Consider the following 10,468-nt stretch of genomic DNA (forward strand, 5'->3'; position numbering starts at 1 on the left):
CGAGTTATCCGCCAGATCTTTAGTCAAGGTAACTGCTGTATTCTTCGTGCATAGATCTTTTCAGAGAGACACGAATCTCTACTAGTCTTTGCCTGCCGTTATTTGTGCGTCCGCTTTTGAACCGATAGTGCAGCAGCCTTTGCTTCCTATGAGTTTTCGTTATTAAACCATGATGGGTCCTTACCGTTTTTAATCCACTTACTAGGCACATACTTGTCTGTAGCAGGATTTGCATCTGTTTAAACTTTCCCTATAATTCCTCTATGTCCATCTGGAACCAAATGACTGCATTTCATTATTTAAGTGAGATGCTAAGAACTACTTATCTGCTTTTTCTAACACAAACACTTCTTTGGCGAATTCCTATTCTTTACTGATCTGTCGCTCTCTTCTTCGTCATTCAAACTTGTCTGACCACACAGGAAGCGTCTGCGGGACCACTGTGGCACGTGATGGTGCATTGTTGCCCTATCCCTTCCCACACTCCGGCATGTATTGTTACAGCGTTATTTCCCTTGAAATACGGAAGACCAGATACTGCACAATAGTCTGCTTTAGGAACGGGCTGCCTCATTTTATTTCCGGTCATCTAGAGGTACTGTTGCACGTGGATTGCTGCGTGCTAGGACTGCAACATCTGGGTAACCCTCTTATGAAGCTCTTTCCGTCTTCGTTCATTACGTTCCTTCCTCGCTGTATATTCGTTCCCATATTTATGGGTTTATTTCTGTATTTCATTAGTAGCAGCCTCTGAAACTCCAAAGTCTTCCCCTCGATGTTGTAGGAGAGACTCGAGCACAGTGAAACTAAAAATTGTAATATTGTGCCACTAAATAGTTAAACTGAGCAGTTCGTAACACATCACGGAAGACTGTTTACATAGCTTATATATTACTTCCACTAACTGTACTTTTGTTTCTATTCTAAATGTGCCGGTTCAGCGTGCCACACAAATGGGGTATACTAAGACCATTAATGAAGCACAATGACGCAAGTAATGTTTCGCTATAATGACCTCATAATTTCGTAATATTTACACAAGAACAGGTTACAAACGTTATTGGTCATAATACCACTCTCAATTTTTAGAGTACAGAATCTTGAGTTCATTGCCATAAAGCCTCTAAATTACTCAATCCCTGGATTTTTCTGCTCATTCCAATTTAAAGAGTGAAGTATTTGATTAACAGCCACGGTCTCATATGCTACCTTCCAATATTGTTAAACTGAGAAGCCACAAAGTACTGTTAAATTTTGTAAAATGTAATTTGTTAGCTCCTTCTCCTGCTGCATAGTGGGAACCGTCCTGCAGTCATAATGAAGATGGTTGGATCCTTCATTCCTATCATTTTAGTACTTTATGAAGCCTCATTTCACTGTCAACCAGTTTGATGTCTTCTTTCACTGAATGTTTTGGAATGATTCTGTATCCGTGATCCCTCCAGAATGACGAACCATTTACCACAATTTTTTTAATAAAGAACGTTAGTGTTCTTAGTGTAATATAGAACAGACGTAATTCCACTTACTTTTTATTATTGTGGGGTGTACTAAAATTTTTGACTGTCCCCGTTGTTTCATATTTCGGTGTGCCCCATGCACTTGGGAAATCAAAATCATTTCGCTACGTAGTAACTTGTTGACGAAGGTTAATCGTAACTGTGTTTGTACTGAGGTTAGTTTTACTCTCAAATATATAACATATTATTCTACAACAACCAGTAAAATTAAGTAGGGAAAAATATTAAGATGCTTGATAAATTTAATTTTCACTGTTATAATAAACATTGTGATACTACAAGGCTCCGTGTTATGGCAGCCATTTTTAAACGTGATCAACAGCAGTTAAATAACTCGAACGTTAGTTGTTAGGAGGGGCACGAGTCATATCACAGTTTCAGGAGTCCCATCGTCCACTACATGTGAAGGACCACTTGCTATGGTTATTTCGAGATATAAGCGAGTTTTATATTTTTAAGTACGTATTCAGATTTTTTTCCTAAAATTTCATAATGAAGCATAAAATAACTTTATTTTGGCTACTTACCATCACAATAAGAATATCCAAATTTCTTAATCCGATTGTAAAACATCCATGGGAAGACGTTGTCAATATCCAGTACTTCTTTTGTCAGGTACACTGTGGGGAAAGAAGTAGCGGTATTTCTTTACTTTTAATTAGGGTCTTCAATGATAGGAGTTAAAATGTTTGCAAATAGTACACTGAAATATTTCCATGTTACATGATACATCTCTTCACCCAACATACATAGCTATAGTAAAAAGAAATTGTATAGACAATACTAAAGTATTATCGAAATGACTTGATTAAGTCAGAAGTATATCTGGAAACTCTACTTCCAATTTATGAACCTCCTCTCTCCTTCCGAGCATATGATGCCATTGCCATACGATCATTTCCGTTTCCATCAGCCATTAGGCGCGTAATAGGGGCCCCTTAGGGATATGGCGGCTAAGGATGGGATGAAATCCTGTGTGCACTCCGTGTGCATTCCGGGTGGAGTCATTCCTAATGTGGAAAGGGTCCCTCCGGATGCCATGAAGAGCACAGGGTGCAGCCAGCTGCAGGTGGTGGCACATGTCGGCACTAATGACGTGTGTCGCTTTGGATCTGAGGAAATTCTCTCTGGATTCCAGCGGCTATCTGACTTGGTGAAGGCTGCCGGTCTTGCTTACGAGATGAGGGCAGAGCTCACCATCTGCAGCATCGTTGACAGAACTGACTGCTGACCTTTGGTGCAGAGCCGGGTGGAGGGCCTGAATCAGAGGCTCAGACGGTTTTGCGACCGTGTTGGCTGCAGATTCCTTGACTTGCGCCATAGGGTGGTGGGGTTTCGGGTTCCGCTGAATAGGTCAGGAGTTCACTACACTCAGCTGGCGGCTACACGGGTAGCGGAGGCTGTGTGGCGTGGACTGGGCGGTTTTGTAGGTTAGAAGGCCTCGGGAAAGTACAGGGTGGGCTGCAATCTCAAAGGGTGCATGGCAAATTAAGGGTGTGCTTGGATCAAGGAACAGTCGGAATTGTAGTTGTAAATTGTTGTAGTTGTGCTGGGAAAGTCCCTGAGCTTCAAGCACTAATAGAAAGCACAGAAGCTGTAATCGTTATAGTTACTGAAAGCTGGCTAAAGCCTGAAATAAGTTCTGCAGAAATTTTTACGAAGTCTGAGACGGTGTTCAGGAAAGATGGATTAGATAGAATTGGTAGTGGAGTGTTTGTGTCTGTCAGTAGTGGTTTATCTTGTAGTGAAGTCGAAGTAGATACTCCGTGCGAATTGGTATGGGCGGAGGTTATACTTAACGGCCGAACTAAGTTAGTAACGGGCTCCTTCTACCGAACCCCAGACTCCGATGATATAGCTGCTGAGCAGTTCAGAGAAAATTTGAGTCTCGTAACAAATAAAAACCCCACTCATACGGTTATAGTTGGTGGGGACTTCAAACTTCCCTCGATATGTTGGCAAAAATACTTGCTCAAAACCGGTGGGAGGCAGAAAACATCTTCCGAGATTGTTCTAAATACTTTCTCCGAAAATTATTTCGAGCAGTTAGTCCACGAACCCACTCGAATTGTAAATGGTTGCGAAAACACACTTGACCTCTGAGCCACAAACAATCCAGAGCTAATAGAGAGCATCATGACTGATACAGGGATATTGATCACAGGGTCGTTGTAGTTATTCTCAATACCGTTTCTTCCATATCCACCAGAAACAAACGCAAAATAATTTTATTTAAAAAAGCGGATAAAGTATCTCTAGAAGCCTTCCTAAGAGTCAATCTCCATTCCTTCCGAACTGACTATATAAAAGTAGACGAGATGTGGCTCAAATTCAAAGGTATAGTAGCAACAGCAATTGAGAGATTCATACCTCATAAATTGGTAAGAGATGGAACTGATCCTCCATGGTAAAAAAAACAGGTCCGAACGCTATTGCAGAGGCAACGGAAATGCATGCGAAGTTCAGAAGAACGCGAAATCCCGAAGATCGGCTAAAATTTACAGACGCGCGAAATTTGGCACGGACTTCAATGCGAGATGCCTTTAATAGGTTCCACAACGAAACATTGTCTCGAAAAGTGGTAGAAAATCCGAAGAAATTCTGGTCGTATGTAAAGTACACAAGCGGCAAGACGCAGTCAATACCCTCGCTGCACAGTGCCGATGGTACTGTTACCGACGACTGTGCCGCTAAAGCGGAGTTATTGAACGCAGTTTTCCGAAATTCCTTCACCAGGGAAGACGAAAGGAATATTCCAGAATTTGAAACACGAACAGCTGCTAGCATGAGTTTCTTAGAAGTAGATACCTTAGGGATTGCGAAGCAACTCAAATCGCTTGATACGGGCAAGTCTTTAGGTCCAGATTGTATACCGATTAGGTTCCTTTCAGATTACGCTGATACAATAGCTCCCTACTTGGCAATCATACACAACAGCTCGCTCACCGTTAGATCTGTACCTACGGATTGGAAAATTGCGCAGGTCACAATAGTGTTTAAGGGTAGTAGCAGTAATCTATCGAAGTACAGACCTATATCATTGACGTCGGTTTGCAGTATGGGGTATCGTCTCAGTTGTGCGACTGGATTCGTGATCTCCTGTCAAGATGGTCGCAGTTCGTAGTAATAGACGGCAAATCATCGAGTAAAACTGAAGTGATATCAGGTGTTCCCCAGGGAACCGTCCTGGGACCTCTGCTGTTCCTGATCTATGTAAATGACCCGGGTGACAATCTGAGCAGTTCTCTTAGGTTGTTCGCAGATGATGCTGTAATTTACCGTCTAGTAAGGTCATCCGAAGACCAGTATCAGTTGCAAAGCAATTTACAAAAGATTGCTGTATAGTGTGGCAGGTGGCAGTTGACGCTAAATAACGAAAAGTGTGAGGTGATCCACATGAGTTACAAAAGAAATCCGTTGGAATTCGATTACTCGATAAATAGTACAATTCTCAAGGCTGTCAATTCAACTAGGTACCTGGGTGTTAAAATTACGAACAACTTCAGTTGGAAAGACCACACAGATAATATTGTGGGGAAGGCGAGCAAAAGGTTGCGTTTCATTGGCAGGACACTTAGAAGATGCAACAAGTCCACTAAAGAGACAGCTTACACTACGCTCGTTCGCCCTCTGTTAGAATATTGCTGCGCCGTGTGGGATCCTTAGCAGGTGGGATTGACGGAGGACATCGAAAGGGTGCAAAAAAGGGCAGCTCGTTTTGTATTATCACGTAATAGGGGAGAGAGTGTGGCAGATATGATACCCGAGTTGGGATGGAAGTCATTAAAGCAAAGACGTTTTTCGTGGCGGCGAGATCTATTTACGAAATTTCAGTCACCAACTTTCTCTTCCGAATGCGAAAATATTTTGTGGAGCCCTACCTACATAGGTAGAAACGATCATCAAAATAAAATAAGAGAAATCAGAGCTCGAAATGAAAAGTTTAGGCGTTCGCTTTTCCCGCGCGCTGTTCGGGAGTGGAATGGTAGAGAGATAGTATGATTGTGGTTCGATGAACCCTCTGCCAAGCACTTAAATGTGAATTGCGGAGTAATCATGTAGATGTAGATGTAGATGTTGGACCACGAGCGTGTTCTGCATGCCTTAGAATGTGTGAGGCCTAGCTAATTCGATGGACGATGAAAAAATGGAAGAAATCGTAATGGAAACAACTTACAGGCTGGATACGTTTTACTTTGTACTTTGTGAGGAATTTAATGTATGTTGCGACGTAATTCCTTCGACTTCAAATACACGTAAAAATCAATGATGGATACATACAACAATGTCCGTTATTCTGTCCTCTACCAAAGAAATTATAAATTTTAGCAGTTTTTCCAAACGTAAAACCTCCCACTTGTTATAATGTCTCAAGTAAATTATTAAAATCATTCTCTTCATATCTAACGCATTGCACCACTATCACAGCGGATTTTGAGCAGGTTGTTGTCAGACCCACTCAGAATTAAAATCCTGATTCTGATATTTATTGCATTTATTCATTAAACTACTTATTTTACCCTGTTTCTGGAAACTGTAATATATGCCTCTATTAGACGCTTGGATTTCAAAATGATATTCTCATAGACCATGCTACATCTCAGTTTACGAATAAAATTAGACAATATTTAATCAGGGAAATATTACTAATTGGCAAGTTCTGCAAATTTTCAAAAATATTTCTTTGTACAGGGCATACAGTTCTCTTATAGAAAGGAAGTATTACCCTATTTAAGTCCTAACTGCTAACTGATTTTCATCCTATTTAACTAAAATAATCTCGAACCACATTCAGAAACTCTCTGTGTGTTACAATTATACAATTATGTCAGCTGTTTAAAATTATTCACCTGAAAATCCACTACAGTTTGCCCTGCTCATTATCCAAGTAGTAAGCTCCATCTCTAAGGGCCAGTGAGAACTTTAACCTTATGTTGGACTCATCGACCTCACTAGAGGACGTTATGTACTAGCCCTCTTCAATTTTCTTCATGCTTCGAGCATTTAGAGTTCAGTGCCCTGACATCAGTTACCTAAAGCAGCACGACATAACTATAAGACGAATGGGAACAAGTCACTACTCAAAAAATTAAGATTTCTGGTTGTTATTCAGTACAAATTAGCTCATTAACGCTGTCTCCGTTTGCTGAAAAAGAAATGTGAAGTGTGGAAGGCATCCAATTATGATGTATTTGGTTGCAAAGTCTTTAAGAGCAATTTGTGTATACATACATTTATATCACATTTTTACTAAAATGGAAATGCTGGTTAACAAATTTTAAATCATATAATATATTTTTATTTGTAGGTACTAACCGCACAAAAATGCTAGCATTTGGAGCACAAATAAGGAATCTCTAACAGACAGTAACATACTTTGTCATTTAAAAGGACTAAATAGTGTAGCTGTGTATATCATTTTTTTCAGTTAACAATAAAGAATTTCGAATGCGTATCTGTTGTATGTGTTCTCAACATACTATATAAAAATAATTAGAACAAATTGATTATTACATCTTGTTTATTGCATCGGTTCCCTAGACGTACCTCCAGTTCGAATAAAACACATACTGCTCTTTCCAGTAAGACCCGTAAACGTTCACTTCCAGAAGTAAACAACCATGTAGAGATAAGGTCAGGTACGATGTCGCAGCTGATACATTGGCAGTTCCTGCCTTCGACACTCCTCAATGAAGATGGCAGTTTTCTGGTTGGTGGCAGCTCTCTTTTGATCACTGCTAGTGTGAAATGTGTAGCTGATGCCTTCCGACAGAGAACTTCTGAAGGCGAATCCCGGCTGCCCATGATAAACTGCTGGTTGTTGAGGAATCTTGAATATTTGGCTCTACTGATGATGAACTCTGCTGTCCTTCCAATGAACTGTGCCTACGAACGTCGCTGACGGACTGTCATTGACTCGCAGGGTCGTGCGTTATAAATCAGTTTACTAAACTAAATCCTCCCGATTGGTTGGTATTCCAGGCGATAACTTGTGTCGCACTGAGTGCCCCCCTAATGGGGTGACATCATTGTGCGCAACTGGCGCTTGTGAGGAGTGTAACGAAATGGAGTGGTCGCTGCTGGCGCCATCTGGGTTAAACCATACATAAATTCACTGCTTTTGTCCTCGACTTGTAATAGTCATTTCGACACGTTGCTACGTCAGTAGGGTGAACTAACTAGCAGGGTTAGTGATGAGGGATAAATTAATATCAAATTTTAATTTATTTTCATATGATCAGTCATTAAAATTGTTATTTTTAGTTAAAAATATGATTCAATATTTGTTAGTTAACATTTCGCTTTGAAAATAAATGTAAGATTTAAATAAAAATGCAACAGCTCTGTCTCAGACGAACACTACTATGTTTATGAGCTTTGTAAGCTGTGCACTTGTTTTCTATTCACTAAATCTTTTACTGACAAGGGGAGGCCGCCAATTGTGAAATTCAGATTCGTTTCATACTGCGCATAATAGAAGCTCATGGCCAGAGGTGTAATGTGGCAAAGCACCAAGATGCACTTCTCAGCCGTTGTCGAGAAAATCGAGTTAAAAGAAACCGTTGCGGTGAAGTACTCTCTACGATTATTTATTTTTTATAGCGTCGTGGCGCAGTGGTAAGCGCTCGGGTTCAAAATCTAAAGGTCGCCGTATCGAATCTCGCGCCATGCAACTTTTCTTTATTATTTGTTTTTTTGTAACTCAAATATATATATATATATATATATATATATATATATATATATATATATATATAAATCCCGGCTGTCAGTTGCAAGAATTATGCATATAATAAGTTGTTGAAAGTCGTTTGACGTGGAAAAATAAAACTTGAAATAAAACACAATATCACAAATAGTATTCACGTGGATACAATTTATTGAAAAGTACGGTATACAGTCGCACATAATTAACAATTAGTGACCAGAAGTAGCTGGAGTATCGCACGAACCAGAGTGATAGTTATCACAGAGACATGGAAAGCAGAAAACAGCACGACATTGAGCACATCTGATAAACGATGCGTTTTTACAAGAACAATTGTTTTTTAAATTATCTGTTGGGAAACACACCTGATTGACGTTCTTAAAAAATTATTCTATCGTTCGTCAGGTTTGATGCATACCACGCGTATCGTATCATATCGGCAAAAATCGGAGAAGACAATTGATGGTGGACGATGGATTGGATATATATATATATATATATATATATATATATATATATATATATATATATATATATATATATGTGTGTGTGTGTGTGTGTGTGTGTGTGTGTGTGTGTGTGTGTGTGTGTGTACATTTGAATTACAAAAAACAAAATAAAAAAATTTGCATGGCGCGAGATTCGATCCAGTGACCTTCGGATTCCGAACCCGAGCACTTACCACTGTGCCACGACGCTGTAGGAAACCATAAATCGTAGTGAGTATTTCACCGTAGCGGTTTCTTTTAACTGTCGATTTTCTCGACAGTGGCTGAGAAGTGCATCTTGGTGCTTTGCCACATTACACCTCTGGCCATGAGCTTTTATTATGCACAGTATGAATCGAATCTGAATTTCACAATTGGCGGCCTCCCCTTGTGAGATCGGTTACCGGTGGTAACTTTGATGAGCTATGCTTCGAGATCTCCTAATCTTCAGCCTGGATGTATTCGAAGTTTTTTAATGACATCGTAATGCTTAGGAAATTTATGTCCAGCCCCTAACCTCCATATTCTATTAAATATGAAGAATATCAATGAGTGCCTGAGTGTAACGTCATCATATCGCAACTGTTACAGCCCGTCAGCGAGGCAGTCGATCGCTTATCTCTCCTTTTAGCAGTGGACACTTGGTGGGAGATCAGTACGTGGGACATGTGTGTATGCACTGAGCATCTCGCATGCCACCGTGTTAAGAACGTATATTGGGTATTGTGAACACGGGGAATACCCAGGCTCTAGGAAGCTGCTTTAGGCAACAATATGTTGTTATGAGGGGACTCTACTGAATGTTTCGAATTGGAACGGTGATGCCATGGAACTGAGTGTAGCAAACCACTCGTTAATTCAACTGAACAACAGACGAACGTAAAAGGTTGCTGGCCTGTTTCTTTTCCGATGCCTGGTAAGCGTTATAAGTAAATGATCTTTATGTTTACCAACTACCTTGCAACAACGCAGCCGCATTTAAGTTTTACCCCATTTAAATTTAATGTATCTAAAGCTTCGTTTCAACTATTGGTTTGTGTATGCTTTTAAATATGAAAGTCTCTTGGCACCAGGTTATAATCTTTTAAAGGTTTCACTTAGCCTAAGAATTATGCAAGAGGCAGTTACGAATCGTAATAGTGACTGCCTTCATTATATCCAAAACTCGGACCCACATAGTAATTATCGTTGCTGAACGTCGACTGCCTTTACCTTTGTGTGTGTATTGTATATACATGCTGTCGATGCTCGGTCTGATGGAGTAAACTTGGAGGATCTATTATGACACCAGAGCTGTAGTCACGTCGTACACCTTGTGTACTCATTGTATCCAGTAAATGTTTCAAATGAATCGATTACTTTTCCGATAACGGACCTCTGTTACTGCTTACCCCTGAGGCTTGCAATCGCCTTTGTGATGTCTTCTATCTGCCCTAGGAGCTTCTCGCAATATTTCTGAGACATCCTGTGTATACTCAAGTAGGCACTTTTTGTAAAAATTCAAATTGTAGCGTTCAGTACCAATATAAAGAAATTAAAAATAGGTATCACAAATGTGCATTAGAGATTGTAGTTATTCGAATAACTAAATAAAGTATAACGCGAAAATGGGAAATATTGCCAGTACCATAATATTTAAGGGTGTAATTCTGAACGTACAATGTGACCACAAGAGCCGGCCAAAACTGTTTTGGGAACCTGAAATTGCAAATTTCAGTATTCAAACTTACACTTTATTTTAGTAAAATAAT

At 39.9% G+C, this 10,468-nt stretch overlaps 1 protein-coding gene across 1 annotated transcript in view; it reads right to left on the reverse strand.

Annotated features, from left to right (window-relative positions):
- Window positions 1-10,181, reverse strand: part of LOC124803136 (carbonic anhydrase 2-like) — a 148,041-nt gene extending 137,860 nt beyond the window's left edge. Inside the window, exon 1 of the mRNA XM_047264315.1 lies at window positions 10,109-10,181. Within this exon, the coding sequence (XP_047120271.1) occupies window positions 10,109-10,181 (73 nt within the window). The remainder of the gene's footprint in view (window positions 1-10,108) is intronic.
- Window positions 10,182-10,468: the final 287 nt, after the last annotated feature.

Source organism: Schistocerca piceifrons, chromosome 6 (assembly GCF_021461385.2).
Source record: "Schistocerca piceifrons isolate TAMUIC-IGC-003096 chromosome 6, iqSchPice1.1, whole genome shotgun sequence".
In the NCBI taxonomy this organism is placed as follows: Eukaryota; Metazoa; Arthropoda; class Insecta; order Orthoptera; family Acrididae; genus Schistocerca; species Schistocerca piceifrons.